General features: G+C 50.1%; 1 protein-coding gene across 1 annotated transcript in view; it reads right to left on the minus strand.

Annotated features, from left to right (window-relative positions):
- The window catches only part of PPP1R9A (protein phosphatase 1 regulatory subunit 9A), a 54,407-nt gene that overhangs the window by 20,973 nt on the left and 15,048 nt on the right, over positions 1 to 18,386 (minus strand). The window contains exons 3-10 of the mRNA XM_069094410.1: positions 17,484 to 17,582; positions 17,225 to 17,370; positions 13,181 to 13,316; positions 6,910 to 7,065; positions 5,845 to 5,898; positions 4,055 to 4,284; positions 2,451 to 2,547; positions 2,207 to 2,363 (exon numbers count right to left, since the gene is read on the minus strand). Of these exons, the coding sequence (XP_068950511.1) occupies positions 2,207 to 2,363; positions 2,451 to 2,547; positions 4,055 to 4,284; positions 5,845 to 5,898; positions 6,910 to 7,065; positions 13,181 to 13,316; positions 17,225 to 17,370; positions 17,484 to 17,582 (1,075 nt within the window). The remainder of the gene's footprint in view (positions 1 to 2,206; positions 2,364 to 2,450; positions 2,548 to 4,054; positions 4,285 to 5,844; positions 5,899 to 6,909; positions 7,066 to 13,180; positions 13,317 to 17,224; positions 17,371 to 17,483; positions 17,583 to 18,386) is intronic.

The following is an 18,386-nucleotide window of genomic DNA, read 5'->3' on the forward strand; positions in this document are numbered from 1 at the left end:
GGGGGGAGGGTGACATAGCTGGCTAATGGCAGGACCCTGAGTCCCTCCCTCTCAAGGCAACACTCTCCCACAACAGGCTGAAAGAAAACAGCCCACACTACCTTGTACAGTGACATTCCTTTTCCCTTTCTGGTCCTTTCTCCCCCCATTCTCTCTCTGTGCTCCCCAAACTAGCCCCAAACAGGCTTTGCTTCCTCCCAGGCAGACTCGGGCCTGAAAAATAAAGCCTCAGCCTTTCCCCCTCACCTGATACCCTCAGGGGAAGGGCCACGTTTCTTCAGCAGGTCAGACAAACCCCTGGCCAGGGCAGAGCCAGAATGGCCTTCTAGGTGGTTGCTTCTGCCCTATCAAGCAGCCAGGATGGAAGCTCCTGGTTCTGGGCCACCAGGAGCATGTTTCCTACATTGTCTGCTCAGCATCGCAGCCCTCTTAGCTTGGCCTGCCAATGTCCTTAATTTATTTTTTTATTCTTAAACTGAGGCTCACTTGCCAAGCCTGCTGCCCCCTCCCTACCCACCTGCATGAGGTCCCTGCAAGGGACCAGGAGGGAAGGAGGAACCTCTGGCTGGTTTCTCCTCCTCCTCCATGTCACTGCCACCATGGCGCAGCCCTGCTCCCTCACACCACAAACACACACTAGAAGCCCCATGAGAATGCAGACCTGCGGAGTGCATGATGGAAACAACAGAAAGGAAGGTGGAGGTTAGGCTGGGCCCCTAGGGACAGCCTTGAATGACAAGCCAGAGTTTGAACTTTATGGGAAGAAGCTGCTGGAAAGGAGGAAAGGGGCCCGAGGGAGGAGGGGAAGGGGGCCGGTGGCCTGAGAGCACACGATGCCAGGGGCATGTGCTGGCTCCCACAGGAGCAGAAAGAGAAGGAGACTGAAGGGGCTCAATCATCCCCCCTCCGGGATGGGCTTGCATCACTGCATCCAAATGGCCTTCAAGGCCACAGCTACGATGAGCCTCAGCCAGTTCCTGGGGAGGGACCTTCAACCTTCTCTCTACTGGTTCCATCAGACAAAGCTACCTTACATCTGTTCTGTAGATACACCATCATATCCCCCATAACTACGCTTTCAGCTTCCCGAGAGTGGGATGAAGAGTAAAACTGTTCAGGCACTACAACTTGCCACTTCGGAACCCGATTTTGCCTAATTTCCCAGCCAGATTTTCTGAAAGAACTCCTTCTCTGCCGGGAAATTCTCATTCTCTCCGCCTCCCTCTCAGAACCCCTAGCCAGAGACAGCCTTCTGGCAAAACACCTCAATGTTAGCTCCTTCTTTCTACCCCTCTCTGTCTCTCTTTCTGTCTGTCTCTATCTCCATCTCTCTCTTCCTCCCTCCCTCCCCCCCAGATGCTTCCCTCTCAATTGCCCCTCCCCATGTAATCCCAATACTATACTCCAAACTCAAAAAATGACCATGGATGGGGCAACTAGGTGGTGCAGTGAATAGAGCACTGGCCCTGGAGTCAGGAAAACCTGGGTTCGGATCCAGACTCAGACACTTAACACACGCACACACACAAAACTAGCCATGTGACCTTGGGCAAGTCACTTAACCCCAACTGCCCTCCAAAAAAAAAAAGCAAAAAATTTTTTTTTTAATGAGCGTGGTTAATAAGGACAAAACAAACATTTAAAACACACCAGGTCAACAGACTTCTCCTAGCCCAGAGGGAAATTCCTCGGGCTGCTGTGGGGGGAGCAGAAAGGGAGTAAGGAAGTGGAGGGCTGCGCCCTGGCCTCTGCAGGGGGTGGTGGGCCAATTCTAGTGCCTGGCCTCCCCTGTCAAGCCCTTCAGAGGCTGGGTCCCTCCAGGCTGGCATGGCTCTGCCTGACTTTTCAAGGGCATCTCTGGGCAGGGTTCTGAATTCGCAGATACACCCCCAGGAAAGGGGCCCCTACAGAGGTGGACAGCTGCCCATTTCAGGAATGGTCCTCTAGACTGGGCCAGACTCTACATGTCTGGGGACTCTCCCCGCTCACTGACATGTGTCCTTAAGGTACCTGGCCACCTCCAGGTGTTCCGTGGCCCTGGCCCTCAGCAGTCCCACCAAAGCGTCCCCCTCCCCAGGCCCACCCACTCTCGGGCTTCTCATTTCTGGCTCTGCTCTTCTGGGGCGATGTGGCCGCTGACCTCTCCCTTGGCGGGGCAGCATTCTAGCCGCCAGAGCTCCCCTGTCCCCAGGCTGACGGCACAGACCTTGGCTGGACGCCTGCTGGCCGTCCAGGGCCTCCACGGCCTCTCCTTTGGGACCATCCCCCAGACACGTGCTCCGTTCAAAGATGTTGTTGTTATTGTTGACCTGAGCCCTGTCTTGTTTCATCAGCCTGAAGACCTCTGCCTCCAGCTCCTGGATCTAGGAGACAGACACGTGCCGTGGGCTGAGGCGGTCGACCTCCCGGCTGGCCAGAGCCCGCGAGGCCGAGGCAAGGCCGAGACTCACCCGAGCCTGGAGGCCCTGGACCTCCGCAAGGTGAGCCTTCTCCAGCTCTTCCATCTTCTTTCTCTCAGCTTCCTGCTTCCTGATGAAGTCGAGTTCTCTTTAGAAGGAAAGAAAAGAGGGGAGGAGGAAGCCTCTGAGGAGCCTCTGCCAGGAGAGGAAGACCAGGCCCAAGTAAACGGGGCTGTCACAGGGCACAGAACGGAAGAGACCGAAAAGACCCACAGAGGCCAGCCAGTGAGGCAAGTCATCTAAGGTCAGGCCTCATGGCAGCCATTCAGAGAGACAGAAGGAACAAGGCTGGGGTCAGAGCCTGGTCTGGCCCAGCCCCCAGCAGACTGGACGGGCCAGGGCACTCTTGGACCTGAGGACTCCAAGGGATGAACTGAATGGAGGCTAAGATCCTGACCCCCGCTAACACCCCGTACAGTGGCCCATGGCGCCATGGAAGCAAGTCCTGGTGTGCTGGCAAAGTGTCCCAGAAAGCCCATCTGGCAGGCCAGAAGCAGATGAGCTAGGCGGCGTAGAGGCCCAGGCCGTAGAGGATCATCCCCTCAGAGGAGGAATCGAGCCCACTGAGGGGAAATGAGTGGGCCCGGGACATGGACACTCCATCCAAGGCACATCCTGAGGGCAGCACTGGGCTGAGCACAGCTCACACTGTTGGAAATGGGGCAGTGACCCCTGAGGATGAGCAAGCTCCAAGACCAGGCTGTCATCGGCCTTAGGGATGGGAAAGGCTAGCTTAAGGTTACAATGACAGTAAGCAGTAGAACAAGGGAGTAGACCAAGGTTGAGGATGCCCAGGCCGCAAGCCCCACGTGGCCACTGTGCCTGGTCAAACCCCCTTATCCTGGCCCACAGAGAAAAGTAAGAGGGAGACCTATTCTCTCTGTAATAAGAGAGGGGCCTGGACCCTCAGAAGTAGCCAAAGACAGTGGGTGAGGGCTCAGGGGCTGCAGTTAGCCAAGAGCCGTCAATGAAGTTGCAGGTATCTGCTGGGGCTCAGGTCACGAGTGGGGGACATCCAGGGGAGCCCTGCTCTACTCTCAGCCCAATGTGGACTAGGTTACGGGGATGCCCCTCGGACGTCACCCAGCAACAGCATCCCTGGTCTACTCTCTCCCAACCACAGGACTCAAGGGGATGTCCGAGGTGCCCTCTCCTCTGTTCTCACTCAACAGTGGATGTATTGGTGGAAATGGTACTGAAGGACCAGCTGCAATGCAGAGGGAAAGGCAGCCACACCTCTGATCCAGGCCCCACTGTGCACTGGGAAAACCACTGACTGAGAGCAGAGGAAAGGGGCATGGCAGACGTGCCCTGATGTGCCGTCTTCCCCATGAGGATGGGAGCTCCTTGGGAATCCCGAACCTGCTACAGCACTCTGCAAACAGTACTAAATAAATGCTTTCTTCCATCCTTCCTTCGATGGATTGCCTCACCTCCATCCTCCCTCATCCTCCTTCTTCCCAAAGAGTCCCCCCAACCTTTGTCTGCCTGAGGAAACCCCCTTAGCCTCTGTCTCCCCAAGGAGCATCCCCCCCAGTCTCTGTCTCCCCAAGGAGCCCTCCATCCCCCCCGCAGCCCGCCATCCTCAGTCTTACTTTTGCTGGAAGTCCTTGATGAGTTTCTTAGCCTTGTTGTACTTTTTCTCCAGGGCCTGGTACTGACTCTGCGTCTCCTTGAGATGCTCGTTCACCGTATGACACAGACTCTGTGCCTCAATCCAGTAACTCTCCAGTTTCAGCACCCTTTCTTTGTTCTCTTCAATATTCTGCTGCAGTCGGGTTTTTTCGAGCTCCCACTGTATCTTTTCATTTTCTGCAGCCTGGAGCTGGGCAGAGAACATGCCCTGTTCAAGGCCCCATCTCAGAGGAGCCTGGGAGCACATCACCTGAGGGCACGGGATATGCTGATCGGTCAGCCCTGCTCTGCAGCTGCCCTGAGCTGTCCTGCACCGAGCCTGACCCTTAGGAACACCCACGCTACAGTAAGTCAGTCAGCGCCCTCTGCAATCCAACATAAATGACTCTGCCAGCGTCGAGAGTCCCGAGAGGTCCGGCTGCCCAAACCTGCCACTGGCAGGTGGCAAGCCAGGTCCCAGCCTGAAGCCATGTGACTTTGGGGGGCATTCTAAGGAGCAATCCTGAGAAATGACACTCATTGATATCAGCCCAGAATGCATTATGCACTGGGCCGCTGGAATCACTAGTCAGAGAGCACGCGGGTGGACACTTGCAATGAGAAGGGGGACAAGCTGGGTATGCCAGCACGGTGGGAAGGGGGCACCCTAGGGGCCCCAGGTCTCCACTAGCATTCTCCTACCTTTAAGAATTCCAGGCTTCTAGGATAGTGTGGGAGCTACCTCAGAGACACAGTTCATGATGCCAGGGCCAGGTTTCCCATTTTTAAAACACAAGCTTTTAAAGGTTCCCTTTCCTGGCCAGGGCACCAACACCTCAGAGCTCAAGGGCGACCTGGGGTGTAGGCTGGACAGGCCACGAAGCCACAAGAGCCACGTGAACTCAGCTCCAGTGAGAGCAGAGAAAAACCAGAATCATGCTTACTGAAGCTGTGAGAGGGAAGCACAATGGGGGCTCAGAAGGGATTCACCCTCAGTCTTAAGACTATATAAAAAATTTAAGAGAGACCGCAAAGGTATTGGCAAGCCTGAAACAATACAGCATTTCTTCCCCAGCATATTTTGTGGCCTCCACTACCTCCAGGGCCCCGGCAGCCCCAAAAGTGGCTGCAGCTTCCTTCCTCCCTCTATCTGGACCAGAAACACTGAACTGGCTTGGTTTTTGTTTTTTTTCTACCAAACCCACTGAGCTCTACACAATTTTAGAGCATTCCCATCACACAAAAGCAAGTGCATTTTGAACTACATGAATGATTAAATCTTGTTTTAAAGACTAAATTATTCCCACAGAAACCCTTTTCCTGCTAAAGATGGTTACACCAAAAAAACTCATGGGGAAGCTGGCACCTCAGGTGTACCAGTAAGTACCCTCTGAGACACCTGGGGCACACTGCTACCCCGCCTGACCCTGCTGCCAAGGTGCACCATGAGGATAACCCCAGAAAGGTAGCCCACCACAACACTGCCCGTGAGGTGCCCTCCAATACCGTGGCAACACCACTAGTGAGGCGTGCCACCCCAGTGCTGCCAACCATGTGCCCTGCCCCAACACCACCATTGAGGCGCCCTTACATAGCACTGTGACACTGCCACCCATGTGCCCTGCCATGGCACCGCCAATGAGGCACCCTGCCCAATACCACCATTTTGGTGCCCCACCATGGCAGCACCAGCGAGGTCCTCTTGGAAGCCACTGTGACCCCGCCAGTGAGAAGCCTGCCAGGTGCCCCTCCTCATCCGTGTCCTCCTTACCTTGCTCTTTAGCTTCTGGATCTCGGCTTCCGTGACCGCGTGCTTGATCTGCAGCTAGAAACCAAAGACACACGAGGTGAACTTTCCCGGCGGGCCGGCGGACAGACTCGCCCCACACCCTCATGGGACTGTCAGAAGACACCAGGTCTGGCCTTGCCAGTCTCAGACCGTCCCAGACAGAACAGGATGACCAGGGGAAGGGCACTCCCAGGCTGAGGCACGGCCGCTGGAGCCAGGGTGAATGAGTGCCAGGTGGAAGAGGGGGATGGGAACAGAGCAGAAGACCCGCGACTGTGACCCCAGCCCTGGGGAGTCCTGAGTTGCCCTCAGGCTCAGCTGTCTTATCTGAGGTAAAGAGGCTGACACACAGGCCAGGAAAGCCTCCGCACCACCATGCTGCTGCCTGCAGCGCTTTTGACACGAAACTCCTGGGGAGGGGAGCTACACTGGCATGCCTCCCTGGCCTGACAGCCCAGTGTGGAGCATGGAGATACCAAGTCAGCCTTCTGAGGCTCAGGAGGTGTGTCAGTCTTAGGCAGGACTCGAACCCAGGGTTCAGACTCACAAACTTGCACTGAACCACCCTGTCTCCCGATCACCCAGTCACGGCTTTTCTCAGACAAAGCGTGAAGTCCAAGGATGTTGGACCACTGCTGGGGCATTAGGTGGGAGGGACTGTTATGCTTTAACACCTGTTAGTCACCAGGGAGGGTGAGAGGCTGGATCTCTACTGCTCCACCCTCAAACACTGTCCCCTGAACAGTCAGCTAACTCTGACCTTTGTGGTGGGGCCTGCCCACCCTGCAAACTCTGCTTGGCTCTGAGCTGTCTCCATTGCCAGAAGGCTCACTGGAGAAATCGCACCCCAGCCTGGCAAGGATCAGGGACTCCCACCCCCTGACAAATCCCTCCCTCTTCCCTGCAAAGGCTGGGGGAGAGTGAGAAGAGACCAGCAGTTGGCCACATCAGGCATGTGAAGGGAGGGGTCTGGCTAAGCCCTCCTCCCTTCTAGGAGGCTGCAGCCTGCAGAATGGAGGCAAGGTCTGGGGCCCAGGAACAGCTCACCTCTTTGAATTTGTGACTGAGCTTTCCAGTGTCCAGCTCTGATGGGGAGAACACGTCCTCATTCTCCGGCAGCTCAAACACTTCGATGGCCAGGTCCCTGTTGGGTAGGGAGGGCCCCCCTTCTTCATCCTCCTCATCAGTGGCATATTCCCCTGTCTGAAGGGAAGACAAGGTGAGAACTCCCTGGCCAGATGGTGATGTGTGAGCAGCGGGTCACTACACGGCAAAGGAGGCAGGCACTTTGGGTCCAGCAGGTCTCATGTGGCCAAGGTTACTCCCTAGGGGCTGACGAAACAGGATGCGAGTCACATGTGTAAGCATCACCGTGGAGGGGGAAGGGCCCAAAAGATCCATCCACATCCCAAGTGGGGAGAGATGAGTCACCAAGGGCCCCCTGCTGTGGGAGCAAGTCAGGATTTTAGGAAATCCTGCTGGTGGCCTGACCCGTTCACTCAGAGATGAGCAAAGGGAGGCCCAGGGAAGACCTGGAAAGTAGGGCCTTTCAGGATGACAGGCCTGCCTGCCACACCCTCAACGTGCTCTCTGGTAATCAGACCTTGCCCAGCCGTGGGTACAGAGGCCACATCATGTCACACACACAGGTGCTCACAAGCACACTTCTACACACACTCACACAAACATACAGTACACCAGCACATGCACACAAACACACAGAGACAGTGGTACAAACACATCATGAGACACATGAACACACGTGTAAGCACATGGTATACGTGACAACTCACATATATGCATGTTCATACTTGTACTCACACACATTCGTATTAGAACACATGCACATAGACATCCATACCGACACATGTACACGCAAGCACACACATATACACATGTATACACACACGTATATGCAAGCACTTACACACACATGTACACATCACACACACTTGTACTCACACACATCCACAAAAATACACTCACATATACAATGCTACAAACACAAGTATATATTCATAGAGAGACACATGCAGAAAAGCAGAAGTATCATTATACAATAAAAATTGTATTCAATAATGGATTGTGGAAATATAGACTAAAAGTTAATTGGAAACAAAAAAAATATATAATACTAAAGAATGAGTGAATCAAATAACAGATCATAGAAAACAATCAATAATTTCATTAAAGGGAATGGCAAAAATGAGACAATGTATTTCTCCAAATTCTTACATCAATAAAATAGAGAAAGAACAGATCAATGAACTGGACATACAACTAAAAAAAAACTAGTAAAAGAACAAATTTAAAATCCCCAATTAAACACTAAACTAGAAATCCTGAAAATCAAAGGACAGAATAACAAAATTGAAAGCAAGAAAATTATTGAACTAATAAATAAAACTAGAAGCTGATTTTATGGAGGGGGAAACAATTACAAAACAGATAAACCAGTGGTTAATCTGATTTTTAAAAAGAAAAGAAGAAAACCAAATTACCAATATCAAAAATGAAAGTGAAGAATTCACCACCAATGAAGAGGAAATTAGAAAAAAAACTACTGGGGGCTATTTTGCTCAATTACATGCCAATATATCTGATAATCTAAGCAAAATGGATGAATAATTACAAAAATATAAATTGCTCAGATTAGTAGAAAATGAAATAGAATATATAAATAACACAATCTTGGAAAAAAAATAACAAACTCTCAATGAACTCTCTAAAGAAAAATCCCCCAGGGTCAGATGGATTCACAAATGAATTCTGCCAAACATTTAAATAACAATTAATTTCAATACTATATAAATTATTTGGGAAAATAGATGGAGTCCTACCACATTCCTTTTGTGACATAAATTTGGCACCGATATCTAAACCAGGAAGAGCCAAGACAGAAAAAGAAAACTATAGACCAATTTTTCTAATGAATATTAATGCAAAAAAAAATTAAATAAAATATTAGCAAGGAAATTACAGCAATATATTACAAGGATCATATACTATCACCAGGTTGGATTTATACTAGGAAGGAAGGCTGGTTCAGTATTAGGAAACTATCAAAATAATTGACCATATAATTTAATGACAAAACGGACAGAAATCATGATTATCTGAATAGATGCAAAAAAATCCTCTGACAAAATACAACCTCAAGTCCCATTAAAAACATGAGAGAGCATAGGAAAAAATGGAACTTTCCTTAAAATGGTAAGTAATATCTATCTAAAAACATCAAGCATTATCTGTAATGGGGATAAGCTAGAAGCCTTATCAATAAGATAATGGGAGAAGCAAAGATGCCCATTATCACCACCATTATTTAATATTGTGCTAGAAATGTTAGCATTAGCAGTAAGAGAAGAAAAAGAAATTTAAATAATAAGAATAGACAACAAGGAAACAAAACTATCACTCTTTGAAGATGATAAGATGATATAGTTAGAGAATCCTGGAGAATCAATTAAAAAACTAGTGGAAATAATTAACAACTTTAGCACAGTTACAGGATATAAAATAAACACACATAACTCATCAGCATTTCTATATATTACCAATAAAGTCCAGCAGCAAGAGATGGAAAGAGAAATTCCATTTAAAATCAATTTAGGCAATATAAAAGACTTGGAAGTCATCCTGCCAAGACAAACTCAGGAACTTTATGAACACAATTACAAAATGTTTTTCACACAAAGTCAAATCTAAACAATTGGAAAATATCAATTATTCATACACAGGATAAGTCAATATAATAAAAACAACAACCTTGTCAAAGTTAATTTACTTATTCAGTGCCATATCAATCAAGCTAGAAAAAAATATTTTATAGAACTAGAAAACATAGTAACAAAATTCATCTGGAAAAACGAAAGGTCAAGAATATCAAAATAATTAGTGAATAAAAAATGTTAATAAAGATGGCCTCGCCATACCAAAACTCAAACTGTATTATAAAGTGGTAATCATCAAAACAATCTAGTTCTGGCTAAGAAATTTTTTAAAAACAAATGTTAATTCTTTTTACTAGTAACTGGGGAAAGATAAAAGTAACATAAATAAAAAAATTAAAAATCAATTTCAGGAATATAAGAAAAAAATATTTAAATAAAAAGAAATAGAGTGGTAGATTAGTGGAATAGATTAGGTACACAAGACACAGTAGTAAATTGCCATACTAATCTGGTGCTTTATAAACCCAAAGATCAATCAATGCTCTTGGGACAAAAATCACTATTTGACAAAAACTTTGGGGGGGTGGGGGGGGGGGGGGGTGGGGAGGAGAGAAACTGGAAAGCAATTTGGCAGAAACTAGATATAAATCAACATCTCACACCGCATCAAAGTTGGTACATGATTTATACATAAAAGGTGATACCACAAGTAAATTAGGGGAGCACAGAATAGTTTACCTGTCAGATCTATGGAGAAATGAAGACTTTATGACCAAACTAAAGATAGAGAGGATCACAGGAGGTAAAATGGATAATTTTGATTGCATTAAATTAAAAAGGCTTTGCAAAAACAAAACCAATGAATTCAAGATTACAAGGAAAGCAGAAACTGGGGAAATTTTTACAGCAAGTTTATCTGATAGCCTCACTTCTCAAATATATGTTTGTATGTCTATGAAGAGAGAGAGAGAATGAGTCAAAATTCTAAAAATAAGGGCCATTCAAATGATAAGTGGTCAAAGGATATGAACAGATGGTTTTCAGAAGAAATCAATGCTATCAATAATCATATGAAAAAGTGCTCTAAATCACTATTGATTAGAAAAATGCAAATTAAAACAACTCTGAGGTACCACCTCATACCTATCAGAGTGGCTAATATGACAGGAAAAGAAAATGATAAATGTTGGAGGGGATGTGGAAAATCAGGGATATCAATGCACTGTTGGTGGAGTCGTAAACTGATCCAACCATTCTGAAGAACAATTTGCAACTATTTCCAGCAGTCTATAAAACTGTACATACCCTTTGATCCAGCAATACCACTTCTAGGTCTGTATCCCAAAGAGATCAATGAAAAGGGAAAAGGACCTATTTGTACAAAAATATTTATAGCAGTTTTATGTGTGTGGTGGAAAAAAAATTAGAAATGGAGAGAATGCCCATTAATTGGAGGATAGCTGGACAAGTTGTGGTAAATGATTGTGATGGAATACTACCATGCTATAAGAACTGATGAGTGGGATGGTTTCAGAAAAACCTGGGAAGACTTATATGAACTGCTGTAAAGTGAAGTGAGTAGAATCAGGAAAACATTGCACACAGTAATAGCAACACTGTATGATGAACAACTGGGAAAGACTCAGCTACTCTAATCAAGACAATGATCAATGACAGTTCCAAAGGACTTATGATGAAAAATGCTCTCCACCATCAGAGAGAGTGAACTAATGAATTCTGAGAGCAGACTGAAGCAATGAATCCCTAGGCTCCCAACTCCCTGGAAACTTGACTGTTCCAGGACTCAGAACCTCACAGAGTCCCCAGGGCAATGTCGATGCAGCTGACATGGGCTTCTGGGCAGGGAGAAGCCTGGACCACAGACAGCTCTGAGCAGCTTCTCCTCCACTAACTGGTCACTGTCCATGTGCTGTCCTGCCAGGCTGCCCCCCACCCCATGAAGAGTTCATGGAGAGCCTATGCCCAGGAAGCTCTGTGATCACTGGATAAATAGGGGGAGAGATGGAGATACCAGGGAAATCTGACACAATGGGAGACATGAACTGAGTGCTGCAGCAGAGAGACAATCAGAGGAGGCTGGATGAGAAGGAAAGGGGGATACAGAGGGTCCCCATGAAGTAGCAGGTGACAGGCTTTGCTATAGGAGGCTGCTGGGTGGCTCACAGGGCTTGTAGGGGTGGCTCAAGGAGAGGAGGGACAACCCAGGAAGCCAACAGTCGCCAGACTGCAGGCTGGCCTGGCAGCTTTGCTTCACTTGTGCAGGGTAAGGAGACTGGACACTGAGACACGAGGGACCAGCTTCTCAAAAGAGCGAGAAAGACACCATCAGCAGCTCCAGGGAGCAGGGTAGGGCTCATGTCCACACAAGACAGAGAGGGTCACCAAGGAGAAGACAGACAAGTTTGATGACAAGACAAACAAATGTTATATCAGAAGAATCAGCAGTGAAGCTGGAACCTAGAGAAAACTTCCTCTGAGATTTCACTACCAAGAAACACCAGTAACTAGGAGAAAAAGGGCCCAAGTGAGAGCAGGTGGCTTTCTGAGGGAGAGAACCATGTTGTCAACAGGCACACCAAAAACCCTAGTGATGGGAGATATGCAGACTAAAGTGTCTGGATGCCAAGCCCACCCACAAAGCGGACAGATAGAAGAGGGCCCAACACCTGGGACAGAGCAGCGACTCTGCACACCTTCTATTCTGGAACGCAAGCAGAAACGAAGCTGCTGAAGTGCGCGAACCCTCTGAGCCCCAGATCTCACTACTGGGCTCTTCTTCCCAGAGAAATCCAAGAGAAAGGGGAAGCATCTCTAAGGACAGCTCTGCTTGCAGCAGCCCACCCATAGGGGACGGCTGAGCCCCAAAGGCCCCTAGGACCAGGCACAGAGGGGAGTGGGCAGAACCAGATCAGCATCTCCAGTGATGACAGCAATGGAGAGAAAGAACTTGGAGAGCATCTGGGTGTGGCCAGGCCAGGTCCAGGGGACCAGAGGTCAAACAGGGCTCTTCCTGCCAGGGGGGAAGGCACTTAAAATGCAGAGAGCAGGCATTTGGAGACATGGCCAAGGTGGGAGGGGGGTTGGTCAGATGGGGTATCTATGTGCTAAGGAGGGATGTGGACTTGGTGGTTCCTGCAAAATAGGGGAGGAGGTGGTGAGAAGGATGGATTTTTAAAAAATGATTAGCTGAAAAAACAAAACTAAGAAACTTTAAGAAAGAGCCCCACTCCTACTCTGCACTGACTTCTTCGGCTTGGGCATCTTTAGTCTGAAATGCCCCCTCAGACAGCCGCCCTCCCCTTTGCCAGGGCTCTGCCCGCTCAGGAGTCTGGCCCTCCCCTTCTGATCTCGCTTCCCCACTATCTCTCACACACGTCTTGGTTGTCGTAATGCAGAGGCCTGCCCTTCTGACCCTGGTCACAGGATACAGATGCAGGGTTGGACAGCTCCCAGAAGTCAACCTCCTTCCTTCTACAATGAGGAAACTAGGGCAGGAGGTGGGGATAGGGGAGGGACTTCCATGGGACCCTCTGACTCAGGAGCAGCCACATCTGGCCTCCCGCCACTGGTGGTGTGGGCATTCAGGGACCCAAAAGCCACACCCTCGCACCCTCCTGGCTCACCTCGTCATCGTCGGCATCGTACTGGCCATAATGCTGCTCTAGGAGCTCCCGCTGGCGCCGCTCCTGCTCCAAGGTCTGGCTGATCAGTTGTGCCACCTCACTCACTTGTCCTGGCTTTTCTCGCCCAATCACAAACCTGTGGGAAGGCCAGGGAGCACAGATATGGTCCCCACCCAGTCACCCCCAAAGAGGGGGCCGCTGCACTGTCACACTGTCACAGGCCAAGGCCAAGGGGCCCCCAGGGGCTGAGGGCAGGGAAGGAGTGGAGGGCATGACTGGGGCGCTCACATGGGGGTTGCCGGCTGGGTGTGGGGCCCTATGTTGTACAGTGACCAGAGGCCTCCAAGGGCTCTCACTGACTGGAACCTGTTGCTCGGCAGTGTTCAGGGAGGGATAAGAAAGCCAAGAGGGATAATTTATAACTTCCCAGGGCATAAGATAACACTGGCATGTCTATCACGGACCTCAGATGACCATGGCTGACGCTGGGCAAGGATGATCAGGGCACAGGCTGCGATGGGGGCAAGAAGCCAAAACCCCCGAACCCTCTTTACAAACAAGTTCAGCAGAAGCCTGACTGCCCAGAAGGGGCACCAGATGCTAACCTTGCCTGGGGGCCCCCCAGGGAGGCTCCTGCCTACAGCCAAGGATCTGATGCCAAGGAGACTTTCACGTCTCTCCCAGGACCCTCCTTGGCACCAAACGCTGCTGTAGCTGGTCATTCTTCTGGTGAGCTCTTTCCCATAATTCTGTCACTGCCCTCTTAACTAAACATTTTCCCAACAGGCCTCTAGCTGATGGCAGTTTTTATGAAGGCTGGATTTCCCAGATGTTATGGTAAATTCTCACAGAATATGTGTGTGAGCTACATCATTTGAAATGCATCTTGTAGTAAACTCTCCTAAAATGCACAGGGACAGTCCAATGTGCTGGGACTGCCTCCAACCCCATGCTGTCCTAGAATGAGGACCAAGAAGCCAGGCATGCAGGATCTGGGGGGCACCAAGATGCCAGAAACACACAGCTGGGTGATCTCCACAAGGGACAGAGCTTGTAACCTTCTCCTCCTTCCCCTCCAGGCCCTGATGATCACAGATGGCTCTTCAGCACCAACGAAAAAGAATTTCTCATGGAGAAATCAACAAGTCAGTCATTCCATAAGCAATCGCGGAGCTCCTGCTGTATCCCTTCTGTGGGGTGAGGTCAGTGATTCAAACAGTGACCAACAAGAGATGACCAGCACCCCCAAGCAGCAATGGCCAAAGCTGTCCCGGGGGCTTCTCAGACTGTAAAGATGGGCCACAGAGGCGCCAGCCCAGAGGGCAGCAATCAGGGGCTCAAGGTGAGCTCAGCTGCTTTTCAGCTCCTGCCACAAGTGTGGATGAGCCTTGTGGTCCACACCCCAGCAGGGACTCTGGGGAGGAGATGCCAGTCTCTCCACGAAGGGAAAGCTAAAGGTGAGTCACCTTTGACAGCCACTAGAAACACCCCACGAGCAGCCACAAGAAGCAGGGATGCCCAGGACTCTGACGTGGGCAGAGAGAGATGGCTAGGACACAGAACTGCTCACACAACTGCCCCGGATCCAGTGAGGATGCAGGCGCTCTGGCTGCCTCAGGCAGGATCCTGAGGGAACCAGGGACCAAAGTGCTTAATGACAAACAGGTAACCCTGCCAGGAAACGAACTTCATTCACTCGAAACAAACTAACCCCCAAGACAAGGACCACCTTCTGCAGGGGGCCTGGTCCAGAGCTCCACACTCTGACAGAAAAGCACAATGGCGGGCAAAGCAGCAAAATCCAGTAGGGACTTCTCTACTAAGACACAGGGCAAACTCTTCTTGCACTGAATCGATGCTCTAACACTTACTTCTCCAGGGCAGACAGTGCAAGGCTGGGGCACTAAGCACTCTTCTCACCAGCAGATGAATGTATAGCCTTCTTCACCACTGAGGTGAATGGATAGCAAACTAGCCAGATCACCAAGACTGTGCCTGGTGCAAAGGGGAGGCAAACAGCTAAAGTAAGCAGAGTCTGGACTTAGAAAGATAAGAGGAAGGACGGTGGGATAGAAGAAGAGATTTCAGAAGTGCACTGGCTAAGCTGGAATGCTACTGGGGAAGAAGCCATCAGAGCAGAGTAAAAGTTTGGAAGCAGCAGATAATCAGGAAAGTTACCCACAGCATCAACTAGTCTGGCTCAGGTGTCATGCCCAGTGAGCAGCTTGATAAGCTTGAATCAAATCAGTGTGTCAGCAGAAGTATCTGCTCAACATAAAAGCTCCATTTGGCAAGGAACATTTATGATAGTTCCGGAGACAGAAAGAAGACAGTCCAGTTCACTGTCTCAGAGCTGTGAGTTATCCTGAGCACATGGGTTTTTTCTCGCCCATGGGCTGCCATAGCAGGTTTTCTAAGTGAGTGCCCACCCTCCCCTACAGATACCAATTACATGGTTAAGAGAGTAATGCCCAAATTTATGTGTGGATTGTGATGTATTTGTTTTTAGAGGAATATCTGAGATGTTATTATTATTACTTTTGTCTTGTTAAGTGAATTGTTCTGCTTAAGATCTAAGGACGCCATTCTTGTCAGTGGCTGATTTTGTCCAAGGGCAGCACACTGGCTGGGCCTCAAAAGCTAGGAGTGCCTCAGACAAGCACACTCCTCTACAACAAGGTTCCTCGGGGGACTCCAAAGGCTGTTGAGTATAACTGTGTGGTGGTGCTTCTCTGGAGGCCCAGACCTAACAGCCTGGCGGGAGAGGCATGCCACAGTGGGGGCGACTGCTCCAGGAACTCCTGACATTTCCTTCTGCAATGGACTGAATAAAGCTCCCACATGACAAGAGGCAACCAGTAAGCAGAGGAGGGACTGCGGACAGTGGGTCCACTCTTCTGCTATTACTCTGGGTCAGCCCAGGTTCATGGAATGTAGCCCCACAGTTCCCAGGGTCTACACCATGGGAGGAGTACTTGATGAAAACCAGGGTCAGCCGGAATTCCTTCCAAAGGTCCCCACTGAGTCCCAGTAGCCCTCATGGGTGGCCCCATTCCTGGCTTCTCCTCTTGGATGATGGGTCTGGCCTCCTCCAGGAGATTACTGGTCAGGGCTTAGACAGGAGCAGAGGGAGTATGTTGCCATCTATGTCTAGTAGAGGGATGGCCATTCCATCCAGTAAGATGGAGGCCAAAAGAGTGATCCCTGTGTATGGCATAAACCCCTCTGCACAATCTTATTGAGAAGAGCAAGGCCGTGTGGGGCAGTAGACAGAAAACTGGCTGTGGGAGTCGGGCCAGCCCCTGCTGCCTCTCACACTGTACATGGCCCTGAATTAACACCCCCCCCCCACCTCCAGGCCTCACTTTCCTCAAGTCTAAAGTAGCCGCTGGCTTTATAATCCTACAATCACCACACCCTGACTGGGCACTGTTAGGGATGTAGAGACAACACAAAACAACCCCTGCCCTCAAGGGGCCTTTGCAGGTGAGGGGTAGAGAACCACACTGAGAAGGAACTACAAAATATAGGTAAAGCAACTTTGGGGGGAGGGGCGGTAGAGGCCAGGAAGGCTGTATGCAGAAGGTGGTGCTTGAGCAAAACTGAAGGAAGCCAGAGCTTCCAAGCAGGGCAGGAGAGGAAAGGCAGGCTAGGCAAGAACCTGTACAAAGGTGTGGCGAGTGGAGAGGAGAAGTCATGTGTAAACACAGCAAGGTCAATCTGGCAGGACCACAGAGAATGTGATAACAGTACAGGTCAAACAGAGGGCCTGCTGTTTTGTCCTGGAAGTCACAGGGAGTCACCAGAGCCTCTGGAGCAGGAGAATGACAGGGGCCATTCAGATGTCGCTGGCTCGGTAGAATGGCTCCTCCTTTATTCACAGACTCAACTGTGGGCAGGAAATTCTGAGGTCTGGCAGTTCAGCCCCAGTCAGGGGCCCAGCGAGCTCCAACACCAGCCCCGTCCTTCATCTCGGAATGGGGAGCTGGGCCTGGGAGGAAGCCCCCCTCCCGTCAGCACAGGCAGCCAGCAGCAGGCACTCACCTGACTGTGCCCTTGGTGTTCCGAAGGACTGTGGCGGCAAAGTTCTGAGTGACTCCCACCAGGCTGATGCCATCCACCTCCACAATCTGGTCGTTAACCTGGATCCTTTCAAAGCAAGCACAGAAAAGCCAGAATGTGTGATTTTCCTTTGAAGAAATGGGGATCGGCCTGAACACCTCGTTTTTAAAGTAAAGAAGGCAATGGAATTCATCTGGCTGTCTGACTTGTTCTAGAATTCACTGAGAAAAGTCCATCACACCACGGGAGAGGGACACTCGCCTTCACCACAGGAAGAAGCCACCAGAAATGTCACTGGAGGCACCAGGAGCCAGGCCTGCCGGGAGGTCACCTTTGTGGCCTGCAATGAGGGGGTCTGAAGGACTTAGACCTGGTCACTTGCGGCCACTTCTTTTTAGAGGCCATAGAGATAGTCCTCAGAAAAAGACAATAATGAAAAGAATTTATACAGCACCCACTGTGCTAAGTGCTCTACAAATATCATCCCTTCTGATCCTTGCTACAACCTGGGGGGACAGGAGGAGAGAAGTGCTATCATGATCCCCATTTTACAGCTGAGGAAACTGAGGCAAGCAGGGTGAAGGGACTTGCCCAGAGTCACACAGCTAGGAAGTATCTGGGGCTCTATTAGAACTCGGGTCTTCCTGACTCCAGACCCGGCGCTACATTCATACTACCTGGCCTTCCCTCCACTACGCTGGCCAGCCAGCCAGCCACTCTCTGTGCACCGCACAACCTGCTGCGTCCCCCGGCCCACCCCGGCTGCCCTCCATCCACCCTGCCACCTATCTGACGAGAACACCTGTCAAGTGCTAAGTGCCGTGCCCAGCACAGAGCAGGCACCAAGGAAATGCTGCCTCCCTCCCTTCCTCTCCTTGCAAAATGGCCAAAAGACAGGAGCATCTGTGCAAGGGCCCAGCCCTGTCATATCTTTGCAAAACAGAGAAATGTTTTTTCATAGGCAGGATTCAGGGACAAGCCAGCTGGTAAGAAAACTGGGGCAGGGGAGGTCAGGTAGCACAGCGAGTAAGAGCACCGGCCCCAGTGTCAGGATGACCTGGAGATCGAATCCCGGGCTCAGATACTCAGCACCACAACCAGAAATAACCGGCCGTGTAACCTTGAGCAAGTTACTTAACCCCAA

The sequence above is a fragment of the Petaurus breviceps genome, unplaced genomic scaffold, assembly GCF_028583685.1.
Source record: "Petaurus breviceps papuanus isolate PSGF00001 unplaced genomic scaffold, PetGlider_PUasm1.0 218, whole genome shotgun sequence".
NCBI classification, from domain to species: Eukaryota; Metazoa; Chordata; class Mammalia; order Diprotodontia; family Petauridae; genus Petaurus; species Petaurus breviceps.